We start from the raw sequence: 18037 nt of genomic DNA on the forward strand, positions 1-18037 counted from the left end.
ATGGCATTGGAAGCAGGGAGAAAGGTGACTTCCATTTTCAGCAGAAGTCATCGGAGAGCCGTCCAGTGACGGACTTAAGTGAGACGGTTGGCAATCCGTTCTGAGATGGCTAAGATGAAAGAGGGAGTAGTGAAAGCCAAACGATGAGATAAGCCTTCATAGGTGAGAGTTATAGATTGTGAAAGCAGAGGACCAAGGACTGATCTTTGGGGGATGCCAGCATAGAGGGAGGAACGGGGTTGGGATCAGAGTGTTGCAAGTTCCAGGAGATGTTTAAGGTGCAACCTTCCAGGTAGGAGGCAATCCAGGCAAGACCAGATTTGCGAAACCCAAGGTCCTGGAGAATGTAAAGGAGAGAGGTATGATCAAGAGTGTCAAAGCTGCCGAGAGGTCAAAAAGGATGACTATAGAAGAGAGTGTGCAGTAGTGAACATCATAGAGAAAGTTGGAGACATGCAGTCTCGCTGGAGTGTTTACTAACTAACGGATCTGAAACTCTTCATACTGTGGTGGATCTAGAATCAAGACAGATGCCTGGTAAAATTAACCATCTGCATCCCAGTCCTCCATTCATGAGGACGTCCTTAAGGCACATGTTCTATCGCGGTCCCTACTGAGCTGATTCAGCAGGTTTCTGTACAACCTCCTATATCCACCCCCCCTTCACAGCCTCAAGTGAGTCTCTTTGGGAAACTGAAGCCACCAATAATTCCTCTGCTTTCATAAACCGATGGCCTGCCGCCACATACAATATCGGCCTCATCCCCAAAGGCCTCGATTCAATGTTCAACCTGACTGCGGAAAGTGAATTCCCTTTGCATAGAACAACATTAGGCATGGCACAATACCCTTGTGAGCGTTATGAAACCAAATTGTCTGCCAGCGGTCGCAAATAGTCAATGATACCCACATTGTAAGGTTCTCAAAACTCAGTTGCCTTGGGAAAGGCACTTGTGTTTTTGCAAAGGGAATCTTTAACATTGAGCCCTAGACTTAACAATGGGGAACTGCACAACAGCAGGGCAAGTATCCAGCTTAGCCATTCAGAAGCTGTTGTGTGTCTCCTCTTCCAGTCATTTCTAGAGAAAAGAACTTCGGGTGGAGCCTATAGAAGCCCTAAGATCGCCCCGGGCTATGTACTATCAAACATGGCACCTGAAAGTCCCGCCGGATGACCTTTTCCTTTGTGACCTACTTTCACAAGTAAGGTCATGACCCAAGAACCCTCCATCAGACTTTCTAAAACGACATTCCTTACCTTTAAACTACAATCCACCTTTCAGAACCTTTATGAAATGTAAAGCCTTAATTAATATGACATCTGTGTGACATTGCTTTAGATAAAGTAATACTGTGTTACCCTGTATTCCCGTCCATGCCCAAACCCCCACCCCCCAGATCTAACCTGGAGTGCTCGACCACACCTACTTCTAGGTGGCCCCGGAAAAGCATCACGATTGCCTGTTGGCCCAGACTTGAGAAGGTGATGCCACAACCGGAATACAGGGCTGGCTGGCTGGGGCAAGCCTGACAACAGTGAATGTATACCTTTTCTTTTTCATTTACTAAAATGTTTTCTGCAGAAAGCAGAAAGTCTCACCATTTGGGGAAAACAGTTTGGAAGTATCTACCGAGCCCACTAGCAGGCGTATCTTATTTGGGGTGAAGAGGTAAAGCGGGGTGTAATGCTTTTATGCCTTGATGTACCGCTCTGCCTCATTTTGATGCAGAGACAAGATGGAGGCGGGGCATTGAGCTGCCATGCGTTTCTTCCTCTGTCCTGCCAGTGTGTTTCCTGGCATGCCTGCATGGCATTTTCACACAGGCAAACCACACATGTATTCCTATGGACTGTGCCTTGATTATATGGATTTGATATGAATTCATGATAAAACACCCCCAACAAAGTTTATTTGCAGACAGCGTTTACCATTTCACGAGACATACTGGAAAATGAATGACTACAAACCATGCTGTTTGAATAATCCTCTTGTGATCCTTTGCCCGTAGGTTGTAGTGTGCATATGTCCTGTCCTGTGTGTCTTTGTCGCGCCCTGATGCCCGTTGGCTTTTCGGCATGTAACAATAAATAAATACAATAATAAATAAATATAAGCGAGTTTGCCCGGCTTTTACTCTTTCCTTCTCCATTCCGCCTTATGACCTTTTAAAATTGCATGCTGGGGACCCCACATCACCTAAGCTCGATGGTTTCCTGCGCGCAATTTAGACATTGGGGATCATTACAAGTTTGCTGGTCCGGAAACAACGGTACCAGTAAAGTTGCCGGTACCGTTGTTTCCAGACCGGCAAACTACGAGGTCTGCGAGCGGGTGCCTTCCCGCCCGCCAGGTCTGACCTGCCGGGCAGAAAGGCACCCGCTCGCAGACCTTGACGGTGGAACCGGCACCATTCATGAATAGTGCCGGTGGATCCGTCCTCCCCATTCCCATTGAGTTCAATGGGACTCAAATGGGAATGGGGAGTAATTTGTTCCGGTGCCCGGCAATGGGCAATTACCAGGACCGCCGGGGCCGTAATGCCCTGGTAAATTCCTGACTCTGGCGGCAACCGTGCCATATCTACCGGCACGGCTACCACCAGAGTCATAATGAGGCCCATTGTATACATTGACCCTGCAGAAGCGGGAATGTGTGTGAAAGGAAGTTTCCTAGCCCAGTTTTTTGGAGAAGACAATCTCAAACATGGCTTCATGCACTTTTTAATGTAAACTCGTGGCGTGTCCCTGGTATTCCTTCTCTCAACAAAAAACTATACATGTTTTAAGTGTGACTTATTTTATAAAATGTGCAACTTACATGCAAGGGACCACCAACGTTAGCACTTACACGCTGTAGAATCCCTTGCACGCAATTCTACACGTTAAATGAAAGAGTAAAAACAGGCACAATCACTTCCACTCTTTCATTTTACGCTCCATTTTGCACAAAATGTCAAAGCTGCCTGAAAATGATGCTTGACAGACTTCCTGCAAAATGGACTTCATTTATGAGGGATTCCTATGGAATCCTCCTCCGAAAACCGAGGCGGGGTCCACAGGAATCCGTTTCTTTTGCACTTGCATCGAAATCTCATGCACGCATAAAACAAAGCGCACTTTGGAGACACTGGAGGAAAGTGCAGCAGAAAAGTGAATGCCCTCAAAGTGATTGAAAATATACAGAAGCAGTAAAGCAAAGTGTGAAAGCATTGCGTCTTGCCTGTAACATCACTACTCGGCTGCCTATAAAATGGCTCCCTTTTTGCAACTTGACAACAGGCTTTATCTATCACTCCTTCCGGATGTCGTTAGTACTTACCTTCACGATGGGGTTCATGTGAAGAGTGCTTGTAGCTACTTCTCTTGTCTAGAGTTCACCAGTGATCAGCTGTAAAGATTATTGTAAATTCATCTAATTTCTTTTAGTGACAGTGACTTTTAAGAGCTAAACTTAAATACACCAAAAGGAGAAGGTCCACAAAAGTTCTTAAATAAAGCTCTCTTCAAACCTTTCTTTATTTTGGGAACCAATCAACGTTCCTCTGTTATTTGGAGAACGTGGGTCGTGCCCTTTTCTATTATTATTGTGGTATTTATTGAGCGCTGACCCAGCTTCGAGAAGCAACAGAACGCTTTACAGCGGTATACACCAATCAGAGCGCTTTACAGAGGTAGACACCAATCAGAGCGCTTTACTGAGGTATACACCAATCAGAGCGCTTTTCAGTGGTAACAACAGAACAGATACACAGCGGGGGGAGGTTACAGAGGGGGACAGAGGAGGGAAGGGTACAGATGTACCGGGTGGTGGTGGCTTTTTAAAGCAGAAGGACATCTCTTCAATGGGGCCCACCTGCATTGTCACTCACTGAGCACGAGATGGTGGACTTACTGTCTGTGTCGTGGATGCAGGCTGGCGCCCCTCCTTCTTTACTGTCAGGGTGAACACGTAGGTGGCGCCCACACACAGCATGGTGCTGGGGATGGTGATGTTGGTGCCAGTCTTTGGTGGAAAAGTATGGTGGGCACAGAGAGCAGAAACATTCTGAAATGTAATAATTATGAATATTAGGGTACCAGTAGCAGTGAGTAGGGCGTGTGGGTAAAAGACTAATTAGAGGGGTGGATGGGCACTCCAGTGGCATATGTTGGTGACTGGGAATCGAAAGAGGATTAAGAGGGCCATACTGGGGGTGCACAGGTTTGCACTCCAAAAGGGCATTTCTTCTCTTTTTCTGAAGATCTCCGCCTATCTCCCTCTGCCCAGTTACCAGTGTCTCTTCTATTCTCCCTACCCCTCCATCCATCTGTATCGCAATCAATCTCTCCAGCTATTGCAATTCTCCACTGCTTCCCCATCGATCGCTCTCTAGTGCTCCACCGGCCTCTGTTCACCCCCTTATTTGACCATCCCCACTCCAGCATTCTGCCCTTATCTAAGGTTTTTGAAATCTCCATTCATCTTCCTGACTGTGCCTGTGTCTGTTTCTACATTCCCAAGATCTCACCCGCTCCATCTCCTTGGCTCTTCACCGATATCTCGGCTGCCCTTCCCAGCTATTTGGCTGTGTCTCATTCCCTACACTGCCATTCTATTCCTTCTCTCCTGGCCCTCCATCCAACCATCTTCATCCTTCCAGATCTTATTATGCCTCATTCTCTACTTGTCTTCTAATCATCATGCTCTCTGGCTCTTCTCCGCCCCTTCTCCAAGCTTTTTGTCATCTCGCTCTCTGACCAGATCTTCATCCGTCCATGCCCCAATCTCTCTCTTTGACTCTTCTGACCTCCAGTTCCAAGCCTGTCTTTCACTATCCAGCAGAGTCCCTATGTCTCTTTCTTCTGGATATCTTGGTTCATGCCTCTCTCACCCCGCCAGCCCTCCATTCATTGCTACGCCACCAGCTGATTGGCTATCTGCATTGCAGCAGTTTCCCCAGAGTCTCTCTCCATGCCAGGGTCTGTGTCCGTCCCTACACCCCTCAATCTGCATCTTGCACACCAGCTTCCATCCCATGCCCACCTCTCTGCCCACCGGCGGAATGTCCATCTCTCTTTAGTTCAGCCATGTGGCCACCTCTTCCCATCTCTCTGCCTGCCTGTCACTCCCACTCCATGCCCTCCTTATCCCCTCTGTACCCTATCCAGGGTGCTTTTTCCCCATCAATCATTTCCTTTCCTACTTTTCATTATGTATCATCGTCTATGGTCGGCCAGTTTCTTTACCTCTGGGTTTCCTCTGTCTTTTTGCTGTGACCTCTGTACTGTCTGTATGTTCTCTGTTCCCTGTGCACCATTTTAGTTGCTGCCTTCACCCTCTCAATCGCCTCTCCATGCCCACTGTTCCTTCCACGTCTCTGTGCCCTCTCCGTTATCGCTCTCCCCCGCACCCTTGCTGTCCTTTCAGCAGCCCCTACTTGCCCATCCCAATCATTCCTGCCCCTTGCCCCACCACCATCCTGTCTGAGACCTCTGTCCTTTCAGCAGCCCCTACTTGCTCCTCCCAATAATCCCTGCCCCTTGCCCCACCACCATCCTGTCTGAGATCTCTGTCCTTTCAGCAGCCCCTACTTGCCCCTCCCAATCATCCCTGCCCCTTGCCCCATCAGCATCCTGTCTGAGACCTCTGTCCTTTCAGCAGTCCCCACATGCCCCTCCCAATCATCCCTGCCCCTTGCCCCACCACCATCCTGTCTGAGACTTCTGTCCTTTCAGCAGCCCCCACATGCCCCTCCCAATCATCCCTGCCCCTTGCCCCATCAGCATCCTGTCTGAGACTTCTGTCCTTTCAGCAGTCCCCACATGCCCCTCCCAATCATCCCTGCCCCTTGCCCCATCACCATCCTGTCTGAGACTTCTGTCCTTTCAGCAGCCCCTACTTGCCCCTCCCAATCATCCCTGCCCCTTGCCCCATCACCATCCTGTCTTAGATCTCTGTCCTTTCAGCAGCCCCCACATGCCCCTCCCAATCATCCCTGCCCCTTGCCCCACCACCATCCTGTCTGAGATCTCTGTCCTTTCAGCAGCCCCTACTTGCCCCTCCCAATCATCCCTGCCCCTTGCCCCATCAGCATCCTGTCTGAGACCTCTGTCCTTTCAGCAGCCCCTACTTGCCCATCCCAATCATCCCTGCCCCTTGCCCCATCACCATACTGTCTGAGATTCATGTCATTACCTTAGTCTCCCAGTTCCAGTGGTACTCCAGAGGCGCTGCATCTTTGGCAAGTTCAGAGTCGGGGTCATAGGATCCACTACCGTCCATCAACAGGTCCAACTCTGCAGACCAGCTTCGGTGGGAGCCCCCCTGGATCACTGGCACCAGCTCACTATGCAGAACTCTGAGGGGCAGGGAAATGGAGCGGGACAGTGGGGTGCCCTGGATAGACAGCGAGAATCGCAGGCAGTACACACCAGCCTGAAGGCAGTGCTTGGGGAGCAGTAGAAGTGGAGTAGACATGTCCACTTGCCTCAGGTACACCCGGTCAGCTGGGAGCAGGGACTGGCAGTCTGGGCTGTGGTACACTTCCCACAAGTGCTGAGCCGCATAGGCGGTGCAGGTCTTCAGATCCACCGTAGCCTCGAAGTAGCTATGCTGGGACGCGGCAATGGTGGATGGCGGGGGCACCAGCTCCACGCGAGGCTCATTGCATTCTAGTTTCTTCACCTTCAGTGTAACGTGAGCCACTCCGAAGCTGATTGCGTTGAACACTCTCACCTCGGCAGAGAAGTCCCCAGAGTGAGTGTATTTGTGGAAGACCATCTTGTCCGCACTGGTGAAAGATTCCCTCGAGTCTCCAAAGTGCCAATGAAAGTTGAGGTCACTGCCACCTTCAACAGCAGCCCAAAATGCCACGATCTGGTTGACAAAAGCCTGTGTTCCATTGCTAGACAGGGTGACTGACGTGACTGGAGACTGCAAGGTGATGTTGGCAGCTACAGATTGCCAACAGAAATGGTTTCTAGCCTCTACTCGGATTGTAAGGTTCCCCACACCAGCTGGATTGTACAAAACGTGCTGCCCAGTGGCACTGTGGTCACGGTGCCCAGGGATAACGAATGCCCATGAGAATACTAAAGCATCCCCAGTCAGCACGGCTGCTCTGAGCTCCAAAGGCTTTGTGACATCCAGAACGGGAGGACAGCAATCAGAGAGATGCAAGCCTGTGACCTGTTCCAGCACCTGCACTAGCAGCGAGGCTGTTTCATGACTCAACTCATTGTAGGCAGTTGCCGATACCAGGTGTTGCCCAGGCACTGAGATTGCGAGAGGAACCTTTCCATCGGGTGCATCAATAACTAGTCCCAGGGAGGTGACGTTGAGGACAAAGGACACATTTGTTCCCCTCAGTACAGAGAGGCTGAAATGAAACACCTCACTGGTGCAAGCACCCGCCTTGTCCACTTGAAGCGTGAGTCCAGAAACCTTCTGCTGCACCCTTATGGCCTGCCCCGTCACGTCGCAGCTGATGTTGTTCCAAGCCCTCAGCTCTAGCTGGTAGACCCCTGGCTCCCCCAGGAAGATGGAGATGTTCTGCTTATGGAAAAGTTGCACTTCCTTCTTCTTCTGCAAATGCCATTCCCACAGCATGTCGGTCCCTTTTACCGCGGAGCCCTGGAGATGGACAGTCGAATTGGACCTCAAGAGGAAAGGGGGCACAAGGCCAAGGATCAATATGTCCACCCCAGTCACAGGCTCCTCCACCCTCAGCTCTGTTGACCCATTGGCTGAACCCAGGATGTTTGATACAGTGACAAAGATGCGCCTTGTACCTGGGGAGCGGTACACATAAGACAAAGCTGAGTGGTTGCAGGACATCAGCCCTGGGCCTTCTCCTGGGTACCAGGTGTAGAGTAGGTCAGTGCCACTGGAGACAGAGGCAGTGAGGTTCACTGTGCTCCCTACGGACGCGCTTTTAGGAGGTGCCCGCACCACCACACCACCAACTCTCTCCATCACGTGGAGCATGAGGCTCTCTGATACCTCCCCTAGGCGATTTCCCGCCCAGACCTCCACAAGCAGTATCCCACTGCAATTGCATGAGAAGGTGACTGACGGACCCTCAGTAGATAAGAGCCGGCTTGAGCCATGTGAAATAACCCAACGAAAGGTCACGTTGCTGCCACGTCCCACCTTCACTGTCAGAGTAAACGGTTCTGTGGCAGCCACATATCTCTCCTGCACCACATCACTACTACGCACTCGGAGACCATGCACCCGCTCTTGAATCTCAATGTTTAAACTGGCTTCATCCACACTCACTGCATTCTTTACCTGGACCCGGACGGTGAATACTCCAGGGAGCATGAAGCGATGGTCAAGAGTTGATAGGCCTTCTGTGAAGCTGCATGAGTCACATGCAGCCCACAGATACTGGATCCTGTCCCCAGCCAAGAGAAAAGCTTGGAAGGTGATGGCCTCGCCAACCTCACCTACTGTGCTGTCTGCCCGCACAGAGAGCGACGTCACCGGCGTCAGGACACTAATCAGCAGGGTGGCCGCCTGGCGACTGACCGGGTTCTGTCCAGTCACAGAAATAGTTGTGTTGCCCGCTTGTCTGTAGGAGTGGCAGGCGCGTCTGCCAGGCTCCTCAGGGGAGGAGTCCCCAAAGTCCCAAGTGAAACTGGCTACAACTCCATAAATGACCTCTGCTGAGAAGCAGTAGGAATAGTTCACTTTAAAGGCCTCTCCTGTCTCCCCACTATGAAGTATGCTAATCGGCCCTATGGGAATTTTTGCAGTGACCTGGATGGACGCATTCTGACTCCCCACGCTATTCCATGCGGTGAACGTAACTTGGTACATTCCTTCCTCCATGTAGGTGAAAGTCATTTCTGGAGAGCTGGAGGGCACAGGTGACCCTGCCAGGCCAGCATCCCAGTTGTAGTTGTACTGATGCAGTGGGTCTGGTGCAGGGATCACAGTGGCGGAGAAGCTGACTGGGTCACCCAGGGCTACTATCTGGGGAGATGCCCTCACCTTCACAGAGAGGATTGGATCCTGCACATAGACTGTTGACTGGAATAAGTCAGTACTAGCCATACCGGACACTGTCAAGTTCAGTAGGAACTTCCCTGCTGTTGCGTAGCTGTGGTAAACTATGGGGTTTTGCTCCATCACCACAGGGTAACTGTGGTCCCCGAAGTCCCAGTGGAAGTGAATCCTATCCACTGGTCCTGTCACAAATGCCTGGAATCGGATCTGATTTCTACTGGCGACCACAGTCGGGGCCAGGACTTGCGTTATCTGTAACTTATAAACCTCCACATTGATGTGGGCGCAAGCTGAGGTGGCCCTGTTGCTGGCGGTCACTCCGACAGTGTAATTTCCCTCCCTGGTGAAAGTGTGGGAGATTGAACTCGATGACTGTTTCCGGTACTCTGACCCATCGCCCATGTCCCAGGACCATTGCACGTCTGTTCCAGATGCCACTGTGGCGTTGATCGTGGTGGGAGTTCCAAGCTCGTTGGGCCCATTGGATGTTATCTCGAGTCCCATCACACTTTGCCCCACCTGAACTAGTACTTCAGAGAAAACTGTGTTTAGGCTGTGGCTGGCCCCGACCCTGACCCTGTACTGCCCACTCTTCGAGAAGCTGTGTTGAACCATTGCCAGGGTGACCATACGTTGGGGCGTTCCGTCACCAAAGTCCCAAGAAAAAGACACACCAAAAGCTGAAGGGGTTGGGCGGGCCTCAAAAAGGATGGTTTGATTCACTAAAGGTGCTGCTGGGGATGCAAGCAGGTATAACGAGGCCAAGGGGCAAAGGACACGGAGTGAGGCCACCTGCTGTACGCTCTCATAGTTGTTGAATGCTTGGACGGTCACGTTGTAGTCACCTGTAGAGAGAAAAGAAATGGAGACTATTAGGTCAGATCTGGCCACACAACTGGACAATCTTCTGGAGGACACCAAGTTGTTTCATTGTGCTCCTCCGATCATGTTTTGACCAATCAGCTATGGCAAGTAGACTATAAAAATGCACAACTCGGCTCTATAGTTACCAAATTATTTTACGCCATTGAATTATTCATTGTCATGGGCGTTCAACTGGGCTCATAGTGGAAAACCGATGAGAATCCGCCCTTTTCAACATTCGCAGAGATGCCACTGTGCTCTTGATGTGGGGTTATATTGTGTGACCGGAAATGACCATACACTGCAAAAATAACGATGCAGTGCCAACATAGACCTGTCATGTAATGTAATGTAACAAGAATGTTTTTTTTTTCTTTTTATTTGGTTGGCTGAATATATCAACCTTTCAAAATCATTACAAAAATCCAGTCAATAAAAAATAAAATATAACATCTGTTCATATGGCATGTACCATAGTACCAATTTTCATACATTATTTCAATCATCTATGACAGCAAAAAATCCATATCATCTAAATTAACCATCGCATTTCTTTTTTTTTTAAATCCTTTAACAAAGGCAACAAAAGCAGTCCCTAAAAACAATGTCCTTGTTTTAGAAGAACTTCTTATACATTCAAATTTAATAAATATGATTTAAAATTGGACACAACTGATGTTAAGATTTTAAAAACTCAAATTTAATAATTCAGCATTTGACCTAAGGGGAACTGTGCAAGAATGTATAAAGCGCGACTATGGCCCTTAGGCGTCATGAACAGCTTATTATGATAAAGGTGTACATATCAGAAGGGGGAAGGGAACAATAATTGTGTACAAGTGGTTTTCCATCCTGCTGGAATATTGTGCACAGTTGTTAAGTTTCCATCTCAGGAAAGAGGATTTATAAAAGATCATGAAGGCTGAGGATGACATCAGTCCTGGAAGTGGAAATTATTAACTGTGGGGTCCCACCAGCGAGCCGGGGCGGGGGTGGTTCCTGGGAGGGAGGGGTGTGGAGATGTAGAGGGTGGGTAGGGGAGAAACTCAGGAGATTTTTCTCACCTTCCCCCCATAAATAAACATGTCCATTTCAGGAGATGAATTGTTTATTTATTAACAGGTGGAAAATAAAATAAAAAAGGAGGAGCCTTTCCCATAATGATGCAAACAACTTATAAAAGGTGCACATCTTTTAAATACACAAAGCTGTGTTTAAATATGTTCTACAGAGTACAATTCTAACAGGCATATTCATAAATGTTTTAACAGGAATTTCTAGTGGGTAAGTCTCTCGACTTCGGTTTGAATCCTGGCTTCGGCAACAAAAGCAGATCAGTCACATTCAAGGGTGCAAATTGATATCCGGATCCGGGAGCCATTTTTTGCCAGATCTGGAAAAATCTGTCCCAATGACCAGCGCAAGGTGACATATAAAATTATTCAGCAACTGACTTCAGAAAACCTACCTCGATTGTACACATGTTTCTGCGTTCCATGGGTCTTTTAAATCATAGGATATCGGTCCGATAGAGAACTTGCAGAAAACATGGGAAAGGAACTTGCTCCATGAGCGCAACACCATTGGGCTGACTGGGCTTCAACCACATCCCCCACTCCCTGAAATTCTAGATCATTTCTGAAGGAACCTGCAGACCTTCAGAGCCATTGTGAGCAGGATGAAATCCAGAAGATGCATCGTGTCGGGTCTGCACAATTCCTATCCTTTTGTTCTCAGCAGTGTCGTTCTTAGGCATGTCTTTCTTGGGCCTTTTTTATGGCCAGAAGGCATATGGGTGCTAAGTAACAGCCTGTGGGAGAGTTCATTACGGCCTCTAAAGAGAATCGCAAGAAACTAAAAAAGGTACATCTTAAGAGCTTTCCGACATGCTAAATGATCATGAATGCTTCGTAAATAATTTGGTAGTGAGTTCCACAAACACGGTGCGAGAGTGGAGAAAGCACAACCACCGACCCATGCTCTTTGGAAGCGAGGGACCATTAGAGGTTTTTGAGACTCGGAACAGAGCCGCCTTGAGGGAGTGTACTTAATGAGTTTCATCTGCAGATCCTCAGCGGCCAACTGATAGAAGGCCCGATGAGAAATGCAGAGAGTTTTAAACTCAATGAGACTACACACAGGAAGCCAATGCAATTGACAAAGAAGATCTTGGGAGTGGGACATTCAACCAACCCCAAAAGCCAGTCGGGCTGCAGCATTCTGAAGGAGCTGCAGTCTTTGGACCAAGAAAGCTGGCTGGTCAAGATAGATTCCATTGCAGTAATCTATAGACCCAAGAATTGAAGCTGCAACAACCTTTGTTGGAGACTCAGAGGGTAAAAATGGCAGTGTCTTCCTCATAATGTTAAGCTTTAAGAACCCAGAGCTGCATACTGATGCAATCTGCAGCCCCCTGGAGTCTGAGGACTGAACTTTAACACCAAGGACCTCATCACGAGTTAGACGGTATACCGACTGGGATACCGGCCAACTTTATTTGCATTAGCACCCACCCATCCGGCGGTATTACCGCTGATCACGGGTTGGGCCCTAACTGTTACTCTCCAATGGGGAATTTTCAGTGCAATTACTGCGCCGTAATACCGCCTGTGGTAATTGCGACGGAAATTGGCATTTTTCTGCTGTGTTTACCCCCACCTTTCGGCTGGGGGCAAACACGCTAGACTCGAGATTGGGCGGACCCTTAAATGCAGCAGTAACACCATTACTGCCGCATTTAAGGGCTACCGCCCAACTCGTGATCAGGCCCCAAGACATTTGACGGAATTGACATGGGCCGTACATGGGCCAAAAGAATCTGGCCAAAAGTCAGTGGTCCAGGCTGCCCGTTATTCAGCGGCACCTGTTGCTATAATTGTTAGGCAAGATCTCCCTTAGATGCAATTTTCCCTTTTGCTTTTGTTTGGCTTGCCTAACCTGACTTTTACCAGTGGAGCACAGCCTTCAGCTACCCTGGGCTTTTGCTCATTTGTTATGGGGAAACTGACACGTCCTTCAGGCTATCAGTACTGGGAAACTATATTTCCCTTAGTCTTTGACTATATTGCCATTTCTTGGTAACTTTTTTTCTGTGTACCTTACAGTAGTACTGTGCATAGGGATCCTTTTGTTTTATGACCTAGACACCCTCTAAGGATTTTTTGGTATTTGTACAAGTGTGCCTAGGATGAACTGGTGGCAGCAGTTTACTTTTAAAGTATTTTTACTTCGTGTTATGGACTGTACCACATTTACTGCGTTTAGCCCAAGACTGTGGCAGTGCCGAAAATGGCCATGCCACAAAGTCTTTTGTTCTGTTCTTTGGCCATGTTGTCCCTTTGCCTTCACCCAGGTCAAGAGATCCAGGTATTCCTTATTTGGGCATGCAGCCTCATCTTTTGCAGACTCCTGCATGTCACGTGTGCTAGTGGTCAGGAAGAAGGTTGGGACTGTCTGGCCCCAATCCACACTACTGGTGCCAGTATGTCTGGTAGGCCTGAATGACTGGAACCACCATGGCCACAATTGCCCCATGCCTGGCGTGCATGCAAGGGAGAAGGTATTCCATTGGTTACCCTAGATTTGAGCACAAAACTAATCTTGGATAAGAGAAGGGGATCTGCATCCATTCCAGGTCGATCACCTAAAATTCACACCGAACTACAGAAGGAGCCAAGCATCCTGATGAAAGAGCAGACCCGAGAATTGCTAGCAAGTTTTGGGACCCTGACCCTGCTGTTGTCCCATCGGACCCGTGCTTTTTGTATCATACCAAGAAGGCCTGCAAGGGCACTTTGATCCTTTGGAGTAGTGGGATGAACAACGCTCTGCACCCCCTGCTTACTCTTGCAAAGAGCCTCTTCGGAAGTGTTCCTGGGCCGTCCGGCAAACTGACCAGCTCGAACCCAGGTTATTGGTCAGGAGCGCTGCTGTCCTGAGTTGAGACTCGATACTTTGGGATTCACTTACTTGAGCCCTCTCCCGCCAAAACCTGTTGTCCTGGCTCCTCTGGGTCGCGATTTATGAGCGTGCGCCGTGCCACAAGCATTTGTGGCCCCTGTGTTGCCCCACTGTGGTGACTGTCACTGTAAGTGCCTGAAGACCTGCCCCCCTGTATCCTGAGGCGTGCTGCACCAGATGTGTCTCCTTTCTTTGAGAGCTGAGAAAAGGCTACTGTCCTCCCACAGACGATCCTCCCATCCCACACCGCTGAGAGCCGGAGCGTTCTGTAACTGCAGGGGTGAAACCTACTAGCGAATTGAGCTAGACTGGCAAAGTTTGGTCCAGACTGTGTTGAGGGTCTGTGAGTACCTGCATCACTTAACTTACCGGTGGCCCCCTGGCACATCCATCTGTTTTTATGCACGAGAAAACCCTGAAAAGATACTCACCTTAGCTGGGCTAGCCTGTGCTCCCCAGCTATTCCCAAACTCTGAAAGTATCTCTGTCTGCAAGGGTAGACCCTCCTTAAGGAGTAGGGCTTTATTCTTCATTGCCTCAACCCCCTCCCTGAACAGCTACAGCTCCCTGAAGAGAACCTGCTTTTTGCTTTACACACGACTGCGCATTGTTAATACACTACTGTACATTTGAGCATAAGGCTCCTCACGTCTTAGGACTGGACTGCACAAGATAGGGATTGACTTTGAAGAACTGCCTAATGTGGTATGTTTGTTGAACTTACCACTTCTGTTGCAGGATGTGGTTATTTTCGCCCCTTTCATCAGCATTAGGCTAAACTTATTTTGTATAGATGGTACATAGTGAAAAGCTTGTGTGTGTGGTAACTGTTTCATTAGTACTGTGGTTTATTTGTGTTCTTTAATAAAGGCCTATAATAAATGTATTTTTGATATACCTCTGCCTAAGAGTAATCTGTGGGGTTTTACTGTATGTGCTCATTGTGGGCTTCGATCACTCTCACCCCTCCTGAGACTCCTGGGGGACACCACAGGTCATGGACCTTGGGGAGGATTGAAAAGGAAATAACAACACTGTTTGCGTACACTTGAAAGAAAAGACGTAAACCAGGCAAATGGTGCCCCGGAAATGAATTCCTATTCTCTACAGGCCCTTCAGCAGTATGCCATGGTCGATAGTGTCAAAGGCCGTGGAGAGGTTGATCAAAATCAGAACTCCAACCTCCCCACGTCTTGGAGGCATGCCATGTCATCAAGGACTGAATTAATTACAGATTCTGTACCCTTCATTAGGCGGAAACTCGATTGAAACAGGTGTAGCAAGGCTCTAGATTCGAAAAAACAAGACAGCTGTGGAGTAACAATAGCCTCCATAAGTGGGGAAAGTGGGATGAACTCGGTCGATACGGATTGAAACAGCCGGAGAGGAATAGAGGACGATTTCAACCTCTGCAGGGCCACCCTGACCATATCATCTGTAACAACCTCAAATTGATCCATCTCAGGAATTGTTATTTCATTTAGCGGCTGCTTCCAAAACCTATCTTTAATTTCATCTGTCTCATTGCCCGCAATAGATTTGTGAATTGCCTGGATCTTTTCATCAAAAAAATAAATAATGAGATCACACTGTGCTTGTGAGTGCAATGGATCAATAGAAGGGGTTACAGATGAAAGGTCTTTTGCTACTTTGAAGAGTTCTCATGCTGGGCATGAAGCTGACATAATCAGTGCAGTAAAATGTGGAGATTTGGCCGGTCAGATGGCTTCCTGATACGGAAGCACTGACTGCTTATAGATAAGCTTAGAATCTAAGTCATATTCTCATCTCCATTTACGTTCCAACTGGCGACATAGTTGTTTCATAGTCCTTAGCTCAGCATTAAACCAAGCAGCTGAAGGCCCAGCTCGAATTTTACTAGCTTTACTGCAAGAACATTTGCTACCTCTGTCATCGCATTTACCAAAGCATTACAAGGATCCTGTTTCTCTTATGTGATAAAATCACTAGTGCTTCCCACAAGATGTTCAACTACAGTGGTAGGAGATACCTTCCTCCAGTGCCGCCGTTGGCAAGAAATGTTAGTTGTGCAGCCAGTAGTGGGAGCACAGAAATTGGTATGGGGAAGAACGAAAGGATCGGACCAAAGAACCGGCAATGGACTGAATACTGCCACCTGATCTTTCTCAGACGAAACATTTAGATCAAGCACATTTCCCTTTCGGTGCTTTGGTAAATGATTAAACAAGGAAGGTCCTAAATCAGCCAGTGTGCTAATCAATTGTTTTGCATTTATATTAGTGGGATTATTGGGACTAACATTAAAATCTCCCATAATACACAGATTAGGGTATGTCAAAACCAGATTGGCAACCTGTTGTGAGATATCAAGAGCAGAATTTGCCAACGATAGGTAGGGAGGGGGCCTATAAACCAACAATAAATCCATTGATAAGTGGGGCGACCACTGAATCCGAGTCAACAACAGTTCACAGGGAAGATTATGGCTAAAAGCAAGTATCAAGCAGGTTAGGGATGCTAAATGGATCAGAGCCAGGTCACCACCTATCCCAGGGGGGGCTCTATCAAGACGAGGAATATCATAATTCAAAGGGAGCAATTGCACAATATTAGGCTCAGCTGATGGAGTAAACCAGGTCTCTGTTATACATCCCTATGTGCTACTTCTGATCTTGCATTAATTAAAAAGCCCCTGAGGGCAGAATGATGTTTTACTACTGATAGTATCTAAGTTAATGGCATTAGGTCTGTTTACTTGCTCATCCGATCTCCAAGCAGTCTCTACCCTCTCCACTGCTGTAAGAGAGAACACAAGAAACCCGGTCTGGACGCAAATTTCCTTAGGGGCAGTATTCACCAGAGCAGCTCGATCAAAGAGCCCTTGTGTGCTGTTGCGAGATTCCTCCCTTAATAGAGGGCTGTCCATGCCCAGTTCTGAAAGAGGCCAAACCCACGGCACTGCAGTGGCCCTGACAGGCACAGGTGGGTTTACAGCCAATCCAAGGTGTCTGGGGTGACCCAAAAGAGGATTCCCATACCCCGGTTTCACCAGCAAACGTAAGGCAAGTGAAGCTGCAGGGAAGGGCTTTTTGTCCGATTGGATTCAATGAGGAGTAGGGGTCTCAAATAAGGTATGTCGTCCGGCGCCCCGTAACCAACAAAAAAGACTAACAACTCCAGGTAAATCAGGGCAACTGTTCACACCATGGTTGCCATGTTGTGGGTCCAGGAAAATCAGGTGCAGAGGTGGATTCTATTGACAGCTGGGTCTGGTGGGCTGTGGTTTCCAGTCCCCGATCACAGCCTCAAGGATCTTGGACCACCAGCTAGACCCTAGGTTTCAAAAAGATAAACAACCACTGCTGCAGCACCCATGATGAAGAAAGACCTCTGTGATACAGCAGGTGAAGAAATGAGTTGTTGTGACCCAGCAATGGTCAGCCAGCCTTGAAGAAGGAGTATAGAAGACTTCAGCTCCATGAAGGTCCCTTCTACCTGGTGGAGACCAGCAGTAGAAGAGCCACAATGTCCAAGTATCTCAACACAGAGATCAAGATGATGTCCAGGCACACAGGAGTCCCCACTCCAGAGGTTTCAAGCCAGCCACAGGTCCGTGGCTTCCAGGACCTTCAAAGAGATGTTGAGCGCAGCGCTGGAGAGTGAACCCGTTTTTCCCACTGACTCAAGGGATAGAGACACTGTGATGGCCTCACCTGGTCGAAGTAAGGCAGGTGGCAGAGCTTTTCCATCCAGCAGTTGGCTTTGGCAGCACTAGTTGCAGAAACAGTTTCTGGGCATTCCTCTGTGGCCTCTGATGCTTTGGCTCCATAGTTCCAACGCTGGGCCTTCTGGGCGGCCCCAAATGCTCTCCTTATACAGAAAACTGGGCTGGAAGGGACCCCAGCTCAGCTATCAGAGTACCTGGAAAATGCAAACGCTGAATGGTTATCCATTCAGGAATAGGCAGCTCAGAAACAGTCATGACATCACTCTGGATTGAAAGAAGATTAGGGTGTCTGGGATGCCATTCCTGGTCTAAACCATTTTCCAAATCCTACAAAGAGAATGACCATAGGAGTATAGAAGACTTCAGCTCCATGAAGGTCCCTTCTACCTGGTGGAGACCAGCAGTAGAAGAGCCACAATGTCCAAGTATCTCAACACAGAGATCAAGATGATGTCCAGGCACACAGGAGTCCCCACCTGTCTGGGAGGAAGACAGCCAACCAAGATAGTGG

The 18037-nt window shown here is 48.4% G+C and overlaps 1 protein-coding gene across 1 annotated transcript in view; it reads right to left on the minus strand.

Annotated features, from left to right (window-relative positions):
• The window catches only part of LOC138583003 (polycystin-1-like), a 569194-nt gene that overhangs the window by 273201 nt on the left and 277956 nt on the right, over positions 1–18037 (minus strand). Inside the window, exons 16-17 of the mRNA XM_069654860.1 lie at positions 6177–9838; positions 3894–4046 (exon numbers count right to left, since the gene is read on the minus strand). Coding sequence (XP_069510961.1) covers positions 3894–4046; positions 6177–9838 — 3815 coding nt within the window. The remainder of the gene's footprint in view (positions 1–3893; positions 4047–6176; positions 9839–18037) is intronic.

Source organism: Ambystoma mexicanum, chromosome 3q, assembly GCF_040938575.1.
Source record: "Ambystoma mexicanum isolate Mex_15411 chromosome 3q, UKY_AmexF1_1, whole genome shotgun sequence".
NCBI classification, from domain to species: domain Eukaryota; kingdom Metazoa; phylum Chordata; class Amphibia; order Caudata; family Ambystomatidae; genus Ambystoma; species Ambystoma mexicanum.